The 16,875-nt window shown below is 59.6% G+C and overlaps 1 protein-coding gene across 2 annotated transcripts; it reads right to left on the bottom strand.

The window, feature by feature from the left end:
* Nucleotides 1-4,073: 4,073 nt before the first annotated feature.
* Nucleotides 4,074-16,020, bottom strand: NR2E3 (nuclear receptor subfamily 2 group E member 3). 2 transcript variants are annotated; one of them, XM_048482031.1, is made up of 8 exons: nucleotides 15,895-15,996; nucleotides 14,337-14,440; nucleotides 12,756-12,898; nucleotides 12,629-12,710; nucleotides 10,623-10,804; nucleotides 8,345-8,585; nucleotides 5,900-6,005; nucleotides 4,074-4,576 (listed from the first exon to the last, which is right to left on the bottom strand). In XM_048482031.1, the coding sequence occupies exons 2-8, from the start codon at nucleotides 14,419-14,421 to the stop codon at nucleotides 4,444-4,446; spliced, it is 972 nt and encodes a 323-aa protein (XP_048337988.1). In that variant the 5' UTR covers nucleotides 14,422-14,440; nucleotides 15,895-15,996; the 3' UTR covers nucleotides 4,074-4,443. The 2 variants fall into 2 exon arrangements, with proteins under 2 accessions (XP_048337988.1, XP_048337987.1); XM_048482030.1 differs by having other exon boundaries at nucleotides 12,629-12,898; nucleotides 15,895-16,020.
* Nucleotides 16,021-16,875: the final 855 nt, after the last annotated feature.

A 16,875-nucleotide genomic window follows, 5' to 3' on the forward strand; every position in this document is an offset into this window, starting at 1 on the left:
CCCCCACCCCCCCCCCCCCCCACCCCCCCCCCCCCCCACCCCCCCCCCCCCCCACCCCCCCCCCCCCCCACCCCCCCCCCCCCCCACCCCCCCCCCCCCCCACCCCCCCCCCCCCCCACCCCCCCCCCCCCCCACCCCCCCCCCCCCCCACCCCCCCCCCCCCCCACCCCCCCCCCCCCCCACCCCCCCCCCCCCCCACCCCCCCCCCCCCCCACCCCCCCCCCCCCCCACCCCCCCCCCCCCCCACCCCCCCCCCCCCCCACCCCCCCCCCCCCCCACCCCCCCCCCCCCCCACCCCCCCCCCCCCCCACCCCCCCCCCCCCCCACCCCCCCCCCCCCCCACCCCCCCCCCCCCCCACCCCCCCCCCCCCCCACCCCCCCCCCCCCCCACCCCCCCCCCCCCCCACCCCCCCCCCCCCCCACCCCCCCCCCCCCCCACCCCCCCCCCCCCCCACCCCCCCCCCCCCCCACCCCCCCCCCCCCCCACCCCCCCCCCCCCCCACCCCCCCCCCCCCCCACCCCCCCCCCCCCCCACCCCCCCCCCCCCCCACCCCCCCCCCCCCCCACCCCCCCCCCCCCCCACCCCCCCCCCCCCCCACCCCCCCCCCCCCCCACCCCCCCCCCCCCCCACCCCCCCCCCCCCCCACCCCCCCCCCCCCCCACCCCCCCCCCCCCCCACCCCCCCCCCCCCCCACCCCCCCCCCCCCCCACCCCCCCCCCCCCCCACCCCCCCCCCCCCCCACCCCCCCCCCCCCCCACCCCCCCCCCCCCCCACCCCCCCCCCCCCCCACCCCCCCCCCCCCCCACCCCCCCCCCCCCCCACCCCCCCCCCCCCCCACCCCCCCCCCCCCCCACCCCCCCCCCCCCCCACCCCCCCCCCCCCCCACCCCCCCCCCCCCCCACCCCCCCCCCCCCCCACCCCCCCCCCCCCCCACCCCCCCCCCCCCCCACCCCCCCCCCCCCCCACCCCCCCCCCCCCCCACCCCCCCCCCCCCCCACCCCCCCCCCCCCCCACCCCCCCCCCCCCCCACCCCCCCCCCCCCCCACCCCCCCCCCCCCCCACCCCCCCCCCCCCCCACCCCCCCCCCCCCCCACCCCCCCCCCCCCCCACCCCCCCCCCCCCCCACCCCCCCCCCCCCCCACCCCCCCCCCCCCCCACCCCCCCCCCCCCCCACCCCCCCCCCCCCCCACCCCCCCCCCCCCCCACCCCCCCCCCCCCCCACCCCCCCCCCCCCCCACCCCCCCCCCCCCCCACCCCCCCCCCCCCCCACCCCCCCCCCCCCCCACCCCCCCCCCCCCCCACCCCCCCCCCCCCCCACCCCCCCCCCCCCCCACCCCCCCCCCCCCCCACCCCCCCCCCCCCCCACCCCCCCCCCCCCCCACCCCCCCCCCCCCCCACCCCCCCCCCCCCCCACCCCCCCCCCCCCCCACCCCCCCCCCCCCCCACCCCCCCCCCCCCCCACCCCCCCCCCCCCCCACCCCCCCCCCCCCCCACCCCCCCCCCCCCCCACCCCCCCCCCCCCCCACCCCCCCCCCCCCCCACCCCCCCCCCCCCCCACCCCCCCCCCCCCCCACCCCCCCCCCCCCCCACCCCCCCCCCCCCCCACCCCCCCCCCCCCCCACCCCCCCCCCCCCCCACCCCCCCCCCCCCCCACCCCCCCCCCCCCCCACCCCCCCCCCCCCCCACCCCCCCCCCCCCCCACCCCCCCCCCCCCCCACCCCCCCCCCCCCCCACCCCCCCCCCCCCCCACCCCCCCCCCCCCCCACCCCCCCCCCCCCCCACCCCCCCCCCCCCCCACCCCCCCCCCCCCCCACCCCCCCCCCCCCCCACCCCCCCCCCCCCCCACCCCCCCCCCCCCCCACCCCCCCCCCCCCCCACCCCCCCCCCCCCCCACCCCCCCCCCCCCCCACCCCCCCCCCCCCCCACCCCCCCCCCCCCCCACCCCCCCCCCCCCCCACCCCCCCCCCCCCCCACCCCCCCCCCCCCCCACCCCCCCCCCCCCCCACCCCCCCCCCCCCCCACCCCCCCCCCCCCCCACCCCCCCCCCCCCCCACCCCCCCCCCCCCCCACCCCCCCCCCCCCCCACCCCCCCCCCCCCCCACCCCCCCCCCCCCCCACCCCCCCCCCCCCCCACCCCCCCCCCCCCCCACCCCCCCCCCCCCCCACCCCCCCCCCCCCCCACCCCCCCCCCCCCCCACCCCCCCCCCCCCCCACCCCCCCCCCCCCCCACCCCCCCCCCCCCCCACCCCCCCCCCCCCCCACCCCCCCCCCCCCCCACCCCCCCCCCCCCCCACCCCCCCCCCCCCCCACCCCCCCCCCCCCCCACCCCCCCCCCCCCCCACCCCCCCCCCCCCCCACCCCCCCCCCCCCCCACCCCCCCCCCCCCCCACCCCCCCCCCCCCCCACCCCCCCCCCCCCCCACCCCCCCCCCCCCCCACCCCCCCCCCCCCCCACCCCCCCCCCCCCCCACCCCCCCCCCCCCCCACCCCCCCCCCCCCCCACCCCCCCCCCCCCCCACCCCCCCCCCCCCCCACCCCCCCCCCCCCCCACCCCCCCCCCCCCCCACCCCCCCCCCCCCCCACCCCCCCCCCCCCCCACCCCCCCCCCCCCCCACCCCCCCCCCCCCCCACCCCCCCCCCCCCCCACCCCCCCCCCCCCCCACCCCCCCCCCCCCCCACCCCCCCCCCCCCCCACCCCCCCCCCCCCCCACCCCCCCCCCCCCCCACCCCCCCCCCCCCCCACCCCCCCCCCCCCCCACCCCCCCCCCCCCCCACCCCCCCCCCCCCCCACCCCCCCCCCCCCCCACCCCCCCCCCCCCCCACCCCCCCCCCCCCCCACCCCCCCCCCCCCCCACCCCCCCCCCCCCCCACCCCCCCCCCCCCCCACCCCCCCCCCCCCCCACCCCCCCCCCCCCCCACCCCCCCCCCCCCCCACCCCCCCCCCCCCCCACCCCCCCCCCCCCCCACCCCCCCCCCCCCCCACCCCCCCCCCCCCCCACCCCCCCCCCCCCCCACCCCCCCCCCCCCCCACCCCCCCCCCCCCCCACCCCCCCCCCCCCCCACCCCCCCCCCCCCCCACCCCCCCCCCCCCCCACCCCCCCCCCCCCCCACCCCCCCCCCCCCCCACCCCCCCCCCCCCCCACCCCCCCCCCCCCCCACCCCCCCCCCCCCCCACCCCCCCCCCCCCCCACCCCCCCCCCCCCCCACCCCCCCCCCCCCCCACCCCCCCCCCCCCCCACCCCCCCCCCCCCCCACCCCCCCCCCCCCCCACCCCCCCCCCCCCCCACCCCCCCCCCCCCCCACCCCCCCCCCCCCCCACCCCCCCCCCCCCCCACCCCCCCCCCCCCCCACCCCCCCCCCCCCCCACCCCCCCCCCCCCCCACCCCCCCCCCCCCCCACCCCCCCCCCCCCCCACCCCCCCCCCCCCCCACCCCCCCCCCCCCCCACCCCCCCCCCCCCCCACCCCCCCCCCCCCCCACCCCCCCCCCCCCCCACCCCCCCCCCCCCCCACCCCCCCCCCCCCCCACCCCCCCCCCCCCCCACCCCCCCCCCCCCCCACCCCCCCCCCCCCCCACCCCCCCCCCCCCCCACCCCCCCCCCCCCCCACCCCCCCCCCCCCCCACCCCCCCCCCCCCCCACCCCCCCCCCCCCCCACCCCCCCCCCCCCCCACCCCCCCCCCCCCCCACCCCCCCCCCCCCCCACCCCCCCCCCCCCCCACCCCCCCCCCCCCCCACCCCCCCCCCCCCCCACCCCCCCCCCCCCCCACACCCCCCCCCCGCCACCGTCCCCCCCCCCCACCCACCCACCACACCCCTCCCACCCCCCACCCCCCCCCCCCCCCACCCCCCCCCCCCCCCCCCCCCCCCCCCCCCCACCCCCCCACCCCACCCACCCCACCCACCCCCCCCCCCCCCCCCCCCCCACCGCTCCACCCCCCCCCACCCCCCTCATCCTCCCCCCCCACCCCCCACCATCATCCCCTGCCAGCCTAATGCTGGCAGGGGATGATGAAGAACAGAAGTCCATAACATCCTGGAGAGCAAGGAACTGACACACCTGTAACTTAAGAAGCATTTCTGGCTAAACCCCAGCCCTGGATGGCATATTCGCCGAGAGCATCTTTGAGCAGGTGAGCGTGCTTCCAGCCCTTTCTCAAACTGGAATTAGAGGGAAGGCATTTCTGGTTGTGTGTGTGTGGCTCGGGCGGATATTATTTTGGAAATGTGGCCGTGCTTGGGGTTCTTCGGAGTTTAGGTGCCAGTGACTTTGCGAACTGTGAATTTTTTTCCAGGCTGCATAGGATCATCCAGCCATCGGGTTGAGAGTGAAGAGGGGAACAGGGGGGGGGGGGGGCTGTCTCCCTAATCCCGGTCATCACCTTCACCTTTGAAATGGGGGGGGGGGAGTGTCACGGAAAGGGGTCCGTCCCTCAGAGGAGCAGGTCAGTCTTTGAGCATGTCGCAGAGCAGCTTTTCCATGGGGGTGTTCCCGATGGTTCTGCGGAAGAAAAGCAGCTCCATCCGGTCCGAAGAAACGAACTTCAAAGCGGGCAGGAGCAGCAAGAGTTTCCCAAACCTTGAAGAGCGAAGAAGAGGTTGACTGGGGTTGGTTGGAAAACAGGACTGTCGGCCTCCCTCGAAGTCAGGGGTAGGCCCTGTGCATAAGCTGTGCTATGGACTTGTGCCAAAACAACGTACTCTGTAGGAGCAGCAGTGGCGTAGGAGGTTAAGAGCTCATGTATCTAATCTGGAGGGACCGGGTTTGATTCCCAGCTCTGCCGCCTGAGCTGTGGAGGCTTGTCTGGGGAATTCAGATTAGCCTGTACACTCCCACACACGCCAGCTGGGTGACCTTGGGCTAGTCACAGCTTTTCGGAGCTCTCTCAGCCCTACCCACCTCAAAGGGTGTTTGTTGTTGGGGGGGGGGGGGGGGAAGGGCAAGGAGATTGTAAGCCCCTTTGAGTCTCCTGCAGGAGAGAATATATAATATATATTGGATATAAATCCAAACTCCTCTTCTTCTTCTTCGCACCGCAACAGAAACGCAGTCTGGCTAACCATTTCATTTATCCCTCTGATTTTTTTAGCCTGCTCTCCCTCCAAAGCATTCATTCAGGGTGATATGTCTGACTCTTGCTTTACCCTCCCAGGAGCCCTGTAAGGTAGGCTAGCCTCAGGATCTCCTAGTGACTGTGAATTGTGAATGTGGACAGTGCCAGAATGTGCTTCGTTTTGTGCTCTGCCACTTCTGCTGGAGGTTCTATCTCCTGGGAGGGAATGGGAGAGCGGCCCCGTGCCTCCAGCTGGTAGGTAGACCTTCTGCTGAGAAGAAGAGGAGGAGTTTGAATTTATGTCCCCCCTTTCCTGTAAGGAGACGCTAAGGGGCTTACAAACTCCTCCCCCCCCCCACAACAAACACCCTGTGAGGTAGGTGGGGCTGAAAGAGCTCCAAAGATCTGACTAGGCCGAGGTCACCCAGCTGGCATGTGTTGGAGGGCACGAACTAATGTGGCCCACCAGATAAGCCTCCACAGCTCAAGTGGCAGAGCGGGGAATCAAACCCGGTTCTCCAGGTTAGAGCGCACCTGCTCTCAACCACTACGCACGCTGGCCCTAATGCCGAACTTACTACTGATACAAGGAAGGCATAAGCTCTTACACTGCCAATGAAGGTCTTGCTTTTCCAGCCTTCCATCAAAACGAGGCTACAGCCCTAGCGTAGCATCCCATAAAACGGGAAGGATTTAAAGCTTAGAAGGGAATGGGCTGTAGGGAAGGCAGGGCTGTGAATGCGGACAAGGGAGAAACAGGCCAAGAGAGAATGCAGTTTCTTTCACATTTCTATTAGATTGTATAACGGATAGTGCGGAGGGTAACATCTGGGAGCAGATTTGGGTACCTGACAGGCTGGCTGGGGTAATGCATCTGGTTATGTTGGCCCAGCATCACCTGGGACTGATCCTGCAAATTCTCCACCTGCTCCGGATCCTTCAGGCCTCGTGTTTCTGACAAAAACAACAACAACAACACAACAACAGAGGGATGAAGTGAGTCTGCCTTGGGCCTGGCTTCTACAAGAAGGCGTTCTGGTTGGTGCCAGCTTGCCACAAGAAAGTATGACAGTACAAAGCATGGCAGGATCTTTACTCTCAGCAGTGTGATGCGGCGGCCAAGAAAGCCAATGCGATTCTGGGCTGTATCAATAGGAGTATAGTGTCTAGATCGAGGGATGTGATTGTACCTCTCTGTTCTGCATTGGTTAGACCTCACCAGGAATATTGTGTACAGTTCTGGGCACCGTAATTCAAGAAGGATACTGACAAGCTGGAGCGGGTCCAGAGGAGGGCAACCAAAATGGTCAAAGGTCTGGAACCCATGCCCTACGAGGAGAGACCGAGGGAGCTGGGGATGTTTAGTTTGGTGAAGAGAAGATTAAGAGGTGACCTGATAGCCATATTTAGATAGTTGAAGGGATGTCATGTTGGTGAGGGAGCAAGCTTGTTTTCTGCTGCTCCAGAGACTAGGATCAGGAGTGATGTGTTCAAGGTGAAAGAAATGAAATTCCACCTAAACATCAGGAAAAAACTTCCTGACAATAAGGTCTGTTCGACAGTGGAATGCACTACCTTGGAGTGTGGTGGAGTCTCCTTCTTTGGAGGTTTTTAAACAGAGGCTGGATGGCCATCTGTCGGGAGTGCTTTGGTTGTGTGTTCCTGCATGGCAGGGGGTTGGACTTGATGGCCCTTGGGGTCTCTTCCAACTCTGTGATTCTGTTTTGCAGTGAAGAGCTGAGTCCAGTGTAGGGGGGACCCGTTTCCTAGGTTATGGGAGGAAAGAGGTGTGTTTTCTCAAGGAGTGAGATGGGGGGATCTGACACCTCTGACGAAAACAAAGTAGGAATGCTGAAGGAATTGCAGCCGTCTCATCTAGTGTGGTGATGAACAGCAACAGAGTCAGCGCAGCTGTAGTTTAAAAGGGTGTAGGGGACGGTGCCAAATAAAATGTTTAAATTGGTAAGGCTAGTGGTTTTGTTGCGGGTCTGTTTAGTTTGCCTGTGGTGTCCAAGAGGCAAAAATCCTGAGATCTTGCAACTGGGAGTCTGGACTTGTCTCCTTTTGCATACACAGCCGGTGCTCTACTGCTCAGCAACTCCATAACCTTTGCTAGTTTGGTTGCCTTGGAAGCTGCTTTAACCAGAGAGTTCCTCTGTGTCTATGTGTGTACACACGTGTGTGTGTCCTGATTCTGCAGTAGCACACAGTAAACACAGAATATAGCCCCGGGGGCAGAATTCAGGGACAACTTGCATTTGGAAAACAAAGAGCAAGCGTCTAGCCCAGGGGTCTGCAACCAGCGGCTCTCCAGATGTTCATGGACTACAATTCCCATCAGCCCCTGCCAGCATGGCCAATTGTAGTCCATGACCATCTGGAGAGCCGCAGGTTGCAGACCCCTGGTCTAGCCCTTATGGCGTCAAAAATAAATGTGACATATTTGCATTTATTTGTTTCCTGCTTTTCTCTCCACAGTTGGGACTCAAAAAGACTTAGAATATCATTCCCCCTCCTCCCTTTTCTCACAGCAATCCTGCGAGGTAGGCCAGGCTGAGAGTTTGTGACAGTCCCAAGCTTCCATGATAGAAGTCAGGATTCAAAACCAGGTCACCCGGGGTCATAGTCCAGCACTCTATCAGCTCTACCACATGTCAGACCATGGGGCAACATCTGTGATCATCTCAGAAACTGGGCAGGGGGGCACTGAACAGTACAGTGTCGAACAACTGGAGGCCAGGAAAGGAATGCCCTTCATTATTTCTTATTCCTCTCCATGACTGGTAACACCGGCGGGAGTGATGCATAACAATGAAGATTTGCACAATAAGTTGTATAAAATACTAAACTGTACAGAAATGTGCATAATTCAGGGATGTTGTCAATTCTCCATGGGCATTTCTGCATTTTCATTTTCTTGGTAAGTTCCTGTTTCTTCAGAAAGGGCGGCGGGATTATCTTCGGCATGTGTTTTGCGCCCTCTAGTGGCCAATTCTATATTGCATTGGTTTATGCCCAGTATAAATACCTCCAGTTTAAATCGACAGGGGAGATATGCCGGACGTAAATCGAGATACTAGTGAATTGACCACTGAAGGGAGCAAAACATGTGTGGAATAGAAAACACCGCTCCCCCAAAAAGCAGGAGCTTAAAAGTGCGGAAAATGAGAATACGGAAAAGCCCTTTGTCTTGATGCAGAATTTGAATTGTCTGCCTACATAACTTAGTACCAGTCACACACAGCCCTGTCTTTATTACAAAAAAAAAATCACTGTCCGCTCTGCTATTTTACCTGGTTTGAAGAGTACGATCGCCTTCATGCAAGCAAACTCGGTGGGATCCACCGCCATCACTTTGTAGCGTCCAATTATTTCCTGCAGAGAGCGGACGTCCACGCTGGCAGACGCCAACTTCCCATTGAGGGCTGGGGCCAGCTCTGAGACCGAGAAAAGGGGGCAGCTTTCCAGGGGCAACGCCCATTGGATGGCGCAGAGAAGGAAGAGTTCACTCCAGGCTTCTTCCAGTAAGATCACCTGCAACAAACAGGACAATTTTGGGCCCTAGACGCTCTGGGAAGCAACAGGATCCCTCCCTCGGCTCAAGCCTGCAGGTAGTTTAGCAAGCAAATGAGGACCCTTCCTTTTTATTATCAACTTGGGTTTTTCCCAGACTCATTTCTAGTAAATTATAATGGACCATACAGGACCAGCACTTACCAAAAGATGCATTTTACTCTTCAAAAAAAGTGATTTCTAATGTTCACAGCATTGTGCTGTCTTCCTTAGTTCTTACACAGTTCTAACCTACCCTGTTTCCCCGAATATAAGACATCCCCTGAAAATAAGACGTAGTAGAGGTTTTGCTGAAGTGTGAAATATAAGGCATCCCCCGAAAGTAAGACGTAGCAAAGTTTTTGTTTGGAAGCATGCCCGACGAACAGAACACAGAAAAATAAGACATCCCCTGAAAATAAGACATAGCTCATCTTTGGGAGCAAAAATTAATATAAGACACTGTCTTATTTTCAGGGAAACACGGTAGCTGTAATGATATACAGTGGAACCTTGGTTTTTATTGCCTTCGGTTTTAATCGATTTCGGTTTTCATCGTTTTTTTTTCAGTGAAAAATTTGTCTCGGTTTTCATTGATTTGCCTCGGTTTTCATCGATTTGCAGTCAGGTGCAGGGGTTTGTGGAGAAAAATCACCCGGACAAAGCTGTTGCAGGCCATGTCTCTGCAACTTGTTTAATGACAATGTCTTGCCCCATTTCAGACAAATCTTAAAGCGGCATCAGAAACAGACCTCTTTGGACAGCTTTCTGGTGCGACATTGGTCCACTGGCTCTGAAGCTGGTCCTAGTGTGATTGTTTGTTCCTGTTTTCAGCATTAAACACTATGTTTACTGGAGTGCCTAGAACGGATTAATTGGATTTACATTGATTCCTATGGAAAAGTTTGCCTCAGTTTTCATCGGTTTCGGTTTTCATTGATTCTTTTCAGACGGATTACCAACAAAAACCAAGGTTCCACTGTATTTCTACATCCTGTCTTTCCACTTGTCTAGTGTAGGTATTCTCCGTGCAGTCTCCAGCACATATCTTTGCCATTGTATTGATGTAGGACAGTAATTCTTGGTAGCTTCTTAACGTTTGTTAGAAATCCATTTTTTAAAAAATACCTTCTGTGTTCATACCCATGCCCGGCAATTCTATAAACTGTGGCTTTTACAAAATGTATTTACTTAATTCATTCTCCCAACTGCCTCGCCAATTGAAATGCCTTTTCTCCATTTTATCCTCAAATCAACCCTGTGAAGTAGACCAGGCCGAGAGTGTGTGTGACTGGCCCATAACAGAATGGTGTTTGGGCCCTAGGGCTCTCAGATCCTAGCTCAGCACTCTAACTTCTATCGTGCCTCATACCTTACCTTACCACTCTACCCAGCCAATTTTAATGCCGTCCTCTGGCTCTAAGAATGCTGCGCATCCACGTCTAATTTTAAACCAATTATTTATTTCCCAGATGGGCCCTTCCTAGTTCACTGGCTCACCCCATCTGAGCAAACTAAACTTCTGAGAACACGCACAACACAACACAAGCCTTTATTGGCATATAAAACAGGACAACATTTTAAAACAAAACAAGGTTAAGAAATACAGTTAAAATTACTAATTTCCAGTATAAAATTTGCAACAGTTTCACAAAAGAGCACATCAGAGCTGTTCAGGAGATTGGGTATATTATAACACTCGTGCCACTGAGAACATTGCAAGAAAATGGAATTTGTGTATCTCAAGCGTATCTTATTGTATTTAGGGCATCCAAACAGAGAATGGCCAAGTGTTTCAACCGTAATCAGATCACATGAACAAACTCTTTTAGAACGTTCCATATTCTTGAATCTTCCCTCCAGCAGAGCTGATGGCAGCACATTACATCTTGCAGTAGCCGAAGCTCTCCTCTGAGAATGCATTGGCAAAGCAGCCGCTAGCTCTGACTCTACGCCCCACCCCCCTTTATCTAGCCAGGGCTGAAGTTGCCCACCAGTAGGCCTGGCCGATACCCTCACCTGGTCTCGGAAGGGCAGGTTTGAAAAGACCGGCAGGTTCTTGGCCCACTTGACAGCCATGAAGAGGAGGCGGGCGGACGTTTCGTAGATGCTCTCAGCGCTGGTGGCCGGGTACAGGGGCGGCTGGGACTCCCCCGCAGCGTGTTCCGGCTCATTGCTCGTCACGTCGATGTTCTCATCTGCTGCAGAAGGGAGAATGGTATCTAGTCCCACTTCTTATGCCATTAAAGGTTATCTGCATGTATATCTAGCCCCACTTTGGGGTTGCCGGATACAGAACCTACCAGCTACAAGGCGAAGCCTGAATATACTATATTCACTAGGGGGCAGCAGAGAGCAATCACAGATCAAAACGGGTGTCTTATCTCTTTTTTAAACTGGGGGTTCATTTGCCCTCTTGGCATTTGGCTTGCAAAACCCTTCCTTGTTTTCTTTGCAGGCATGAGGAGAAGGAGGAGGAGGAGGAGGAGGAGGAGGAGAAGAAGAGTTTTGATTTATATCCCCCCTTTGTCTACTGTAGGAGACTCAAAGGGGCTTACAATCTCCTTGACCTTCCCCCCTCACAACAAACACCCTGTGAGGTGGGTGGGGCTGAGAGAGCTCCGAGAAGCTGTGACTAGCCCAAGGTCACCCTGCTGGCTTGTGTGGGAGTGTACAGGCTAATCTGAATTCCCCAGATAAGCCTCTACAGCTCAGGTGTCCGAGTAGGGAATCAAATCCGGTTCCTCCAGATTAGAATGCACCTGCTCTTAACCACTACGCCACTGCTGCTCCCAAAACCATCCTTTTTTCCCCTTCCACTCTTGCAGAGACCCAACTGGCATCTCAGCGTACGTTGCAATTGAAGGCAGTGACTTGCAAAGAGCCGGGGTGACTTTGTGTAGCCAAAATAATAGTTAAAAGAATGTTTTCAGGCTGGAAATGAAACATTTCTTCCGTGGGGTTCTACGTTGTTATCCCCCCCCCCCCCTTTGGTGCTAAAACATTTCCAAGGAACTTTTTCTCCATCTGTGAATTGTCGAAGGCTTTCACGGCCGGATTCCACTGGTTGTGGTGGGTTTTCCGGGCTGTGTGGCCGTGGTCTGGTAGATCTTGTTCCTAATGTTTCGCCTGCATCTGTGGCTGGCATCTTCAGAGGTGTATCACAGAGGGAAGTCTGTTACACACTGTGTCCAGAGAGAAGGAAATGTTTGGGGTATATATTGTCCATGTCCCAGGGTGGGGAACCAATCAGGAAGTGTTTGGGTGGAACTTGGTTCCCCACCCTGGGACATGGACAATATATACCCCAAACATTTCCTTCTCTCTGTGTGTAACAGACTTCCCTCTGTGATACACCTCTGAAGATGCCAGCCAGAGATGCAGGCGAAACGTTAGGATAAAAGATCTACCAGACCACGGCCACACAGCCCGAGAAACCCACCACAACCAGTTTTTCTCCATTGTTTTTAAAAATCCTTCTATAACAATGGATTTAGATGAAACGGGTTTGCGCCCGCTTCCCTTACAATGCAGCAATATTTAAAATGTGTTTTCTTTCCCACTGCTGTTTCCCAATCCTCTGTGCCATTGCCCAAATTCCCCCTTTTTTCATGTCCCTGACCTCATTTCTCCCCCCCTCTTTATTTTCATCATTTCATGTGTTTTTGATGTTGTTGGGTTGAATCCAAATCCAAAACCTTTATTAGGCATAAAACCGGAGTGTGTCATGAGTTCCAAATACAATAAAAAGATCATTATTGCACAACTTGCAGTACACTGAGTAAAAATGTAGCAACAGCTTCAGAAATTTCAGCATTGGGTTGAATCAATGAAGTATTGATTGAACAGAGCTACAGAGCATGAAGCAATGAATAGATGAAGATTGTTTCAACAAATAAACAACAAAATATTAACCCCTCGTGGGTCTGCGCAAATGGGTGGAGTTCTGTAGCCCCCTTAGGAACGCCCGAGCAGGTCCACTCCTGCAGATCCACGGGAGGAAGCCACGTCTTCGAGCCACTTACCATCCTCGGGTTCCAGCTTGGCACAGGTCTCAGCTGTCATCAGGCTGGCCATGAAGCGGTGATTACTGGGGGGTGTCGAGCCCTGGGGTCTGGAAGCCCCTGTCCCAGAGTAGGCGGAGCCAGCGGCTCTGGGGCTGTGCAGCGAAGGGCACTGTTGTGGGGGCACGTCCCGCGTGGTTGTCAGGTGACCAGGTGGCTGATCAGGGTCCAAACCGGCAGCGTCCAGTCGCACCTGCGCAGTGCTTCGGGGCTGACGCTCGTTCTGCACAGCTGGGAGGCAGAAGGGAGTGGAGACAGGCAGCCAAGGTGAAGGGAGATGGCATGAAAAAACTGATGTCTACGAAGTCAGAACTTGGGTCTGTGTAGATTAGTATTGGCTGCTCAGGCTGACAGCATCTCCCCAGGGTCATAGGAGAAGAATTGACCTATCCTATCACTTTCCACCTGAACCTTTTAACTGGAGCTGTTGGGGATTGAACCTGGCACTTCATGCACACAAAGCAGATGCTTTGCCACTGAGCCCCTATGCCTGCCTGCCAGCCACTGCCAGCAATTCCCTCCATGCAGTCCTTGCTTACATACCTGATCATCCTGTATCCTTCAGAGCATCCACTAGCTCAGGGGTCTGCAACCTGCGGCTCTCCAGATGTTCGTGGACTACAATTCCCATCAGCCAATTGGCCATGCTGGCAGGGGCTGGTGGGATTTGTAGTCCATGAACATCTGGAGAGCCGCAGGTTGCGGACCCCTGCGCTAGCTTCTCCACATCAGTGCCCTCAGATGGGGAAGAAGAAGGAGGAGGAGGAGGAGTTTGGATTTATATCCCCCCTTTCTCTCCTGCAGGAGACTCAAAGGGGCTTACAATCTCCTTGCCCTTCCCCCCTCACAACAAACACCCTGTGAGGTAGGTGGGGCTGAGAGAGCTCTGAGAAGCTGTGACTAGCCCAAGGTCACCCAGCTGGTGTGTGTGGGAGTGTACAGGCTACTCTGAATTCCCCAGATAAGCCTCCACAGCTCAGGCGGCAGAGCCCGTGAGTGGGAATCAAACCCGGTTCCTCCAGATTAGATACACGAGCTCTTAACCTCCTACGCCACTGCTGCTCAGAGACAGAAGAACTCCAAGGTCTACCCGGAGGTTGGGAACCCTTCTCAAATGCAGAGGCTGGTGAAACTGTCACTCACGGGCCTACCTTGCAGGATTATTTTAAGGGCTATCATGATAATATACTGTATGTAAAGGGATTTGAGCGCCAAAAATGGTTCACAGATGCCGACTAGAACTGTGACGCCTCATTCCCAATTCAGATGAAGCTTCTCTGAGTTCACTGGACATTAAGAACATAAGAACGAGCCAGCTGGATCAGACCAGAGTCCATCTAGTCCAGCTCTCTGCTACTCGCAGTGGCCCACCAGGTGCCTTTGGGAGCTCACATTCATAGCCTGATTCGAACCAAGCATTTGAAAACATACATCTGTTCTAGAATTATTACTCATCTCCAAACTACAGAGATGACGAGTTCCCCTAAAGAAAATGGCGGCCTTGGAGAGTGGAATCCTTGGCATTTTACCTCACAGAGGTGTCTCTCCATCCCAAATCCCGCCCTCCCCAAGACTCCACCTGCAAAACTCTAGCTATTTCCCAACCCAGAACTGGCAGTCTTTCGTCTGAGTCCACCCACCAACCCCCCCACGCCAAGTCTGTGCTCACCATCTTTGTTCATCCCGGCTTGGAGGCATTTCTTCAGCCGGCAGGCTTGGCATTGGTTCCTGTGAGCTTTGTCCACCGGGCACATCCCGTTGCCCGCCTGGCACCTGACAAGGGAACAGCACTTATGGAGTCGCTCTGCCAAGATGGCGCCTGCCGGCAAGGACGGTTCCCGGACCCCTTCAGCTCCATGAGTTTCGTAGCGCCAAGTTTCCCTTGAGTGCTATTCATGGGATGCCTTTGCTGTAGGGTTCCTCAACGTGGCACCCAGGGGGCATGGGGACACCCACCAACTCCCTTCCCACCCACCCTTACCATCAAGAAGAAGAAGAAGAAGAAGAAGAAGAAGAAGAAGAAGAAGAAGAAGAGGAGGAGGAGGAGGAGGAGGAGGAGGAGTAGTTTGGATTTATATCTCCCCTTTCTCTCCTGCAGGAGACTCAAAGGGGCTTACAATCTCCTTGCCCTTCCCCCCTCACAACAAACACCCTGTGAGGTAGGTGGGGCTGAGAGAGCTCCAAGAAGCTGTGACTAGCCCAAGGTCACCCAGCTGGCGTGTGTGGGAGTGTACAGGCTAATTTGAATTCCCCAGATAAGCCTCCACAGCTCAGGCGGCAGAGTTGGGAATCAAACCCGGTTCCTCCAGATTAGATACATGAGCTCTTAACCTCCTATGCCACTGCTGCGTAGTTGGTGGGACCAGATAGAGCTCTTGAACGTCTGCGCTTCTGACTGGCTGCGCAAAAATTTCTAAATGTTGCTTTTGCAGCTACTGTTACCACAAACATTTTCGCTGCCTAGCTGGAGGTATGCTGCTGTGTAGGCCCAAAAAACCTCCCAGAATGTTAAGGTCTGAAATGTTGAATAATGACTATTAGAGTTAATAGTTTCTCTCACATTTTGCGGTTGCGTTCTGTGTCAGCTGCCGAGTTGCGCACAAGCTTGGAAAGGATGGGAATCCCAGCTTTACTAGGACTACCTCGATGATCCGTTAACTGTGTGCAAACCTTCGAGTTTTGCACAACTCATCATCAGACCACGAATTTACCAACCCAGAGTGGGCAACCCTGCTTCTGCTCCTGTCATACAACAACCTTGCAAGGTAGATCAGACTAGGAGGGAGGGACCTGAGGACGTCACCCAATAAGCTTTGTGGCTGAGAAAACAAGAAGAGGAGGAGAAATTTAGATGTATACCCCACCTTTCTCTCCTGTAAGGAGACTCAAGGTGGCTTACAAGCTCCTTTCCCTTCCTCTCCCCACAACAGACACCTTTTATATTTATTTATTTATTTATTATATTTATATACCGCCCTATCCCCTGAGGGCTCTGTGAGGTAGGTGGGGCTGACAGAATTCAGAGAGAACTGTGACTGGCTCAGGGTCACCTAGCAGGAATGTAGGAGTGCACAAGCTAATCTGGTTCACCAGATAAGCCCCAGCCACTCAGGTGGAGGAGTGTGGAATCAAACCCGGTTCTCCAGATTAGAATGCACCTGCTCTCAACCACTACACCACGCTGGCTCTCAAGTTTGGAACCCGCCTTCCCAAGAGGGCAGCCTCACCTGTAGATGAGCTTCCTGCGGACGCTGCGTTTGAAGAACCCGCTGCAGCCATTGCAGGCGTAAATGCCGTAGTGCTTGCCGCTGCTGGTGTCACCGCAGACTTTGCACAACAGCACGGGGCTCCTGGCTTTGCCGGGGGCCGGGCTGAGCCCTGTTAGGAACAAGCGAGACAGGTAGGGGGCGGACCAAGATGGAGCTCTTGGAAGTGATAGCTGGAGAATGGAAAGTTCGGCATACAAAGGGCATTAGAAGAAGAAGAAGAGAAAAGTTTGGATTTATACCCCACCTTTCTCTCCTGTAAGGAGACTCAAGGTGGCCTACAAGCTCCTTTCCCTTCCTCTCCCCACAACAGACACCTTGTGAGGTAGGTGGGGCTGAGAGAGTTCTGAGAGAACTGTGACTAGCCCAAGGTCACCCAGCAGGAACGTAGGAGTGCAGAAACACATCTGGTTCCCTAGGTAAGCCTCTGCCCAGGGCCGTAACAAGGCAAACTGGAGCCCTGGGCAAAACCTGAGTTGGATCCCCCCCCCCCCATGGGCGGCTACCCCACCAGGACCAAAAAATTGTTTTTGCACCAGGCCATTGGTGCCTGCAGGGGGTGCATTTTAAAACGTATCGGCACCAAAATTTCAGTGTATCATCAGGAGACTGTCCTGATGCTACTCCTCAAGTTTGGTGCAGTTTGGTTCAGAGGGGTCAAAGTTATGGACCCTCAAGAGGGTAGCCCCCATCTCCTTAGCTCCCCTTGGAAAGAATGGGGGATGGGGGCACCCCCTTTGAGGGTCCATAACTTTGGCCCCCCTGACCCAGACTGCACCAAACCAGGGGGGTATCATCAGGGCAGTCTCCTGATGAGACCCTGAAATTTTGGTGCTGATATGTCCAAAAATACACCCCCTGCAGGCTCTGCCACTCAGGTAAGGGAGTAGGGAATCAAACCCAGTTCTCCAGATTAGAATCCGCCTGCTCTTAACCACTACA

Source organism: Sphaerodactylus townsendi, linkage group LG17 (genome assembly GCF_021028975.2).
Source record: "Sphaerodactylus townsendi isolate TG3544 linkage group LG17, MPM_Stown_v2.3, whole genome shotgun sequence".
Lineage (NCBI taxonomy): Eukaryota > Metazoa > Chordata > Lepidosauria > Squamata > Sphaerodactylidae > Sphaerodactylus > Sphaerodactylus townsendi.

Excerpts from the sequence above, each read along its gene's own strand:
- NR2E3 (XM_048482030.1), bottom strand. The coding sequence starts at position 14,421 with ATGTGCCCGGTGGACAAAGCTCACAGGAACCAATGCCAAGCCTGCCGG. Across the intron at positions 12,899-14,336 it reads AGCCGGGATGAACAAAGATG|CTGTGCAGAACGAGCGTCAG; the intron begins GTGAGCACAGAC and ends TCTGCCTCCCAG. Across the intron at positions 4,577-5,899 it reads TACCCCAGCCAGCCTGTCAG|GTTTGGGAAACTCTTGCTGC; the intron begins GTACCCAAATCT and ends TCGCTCTTCAAG.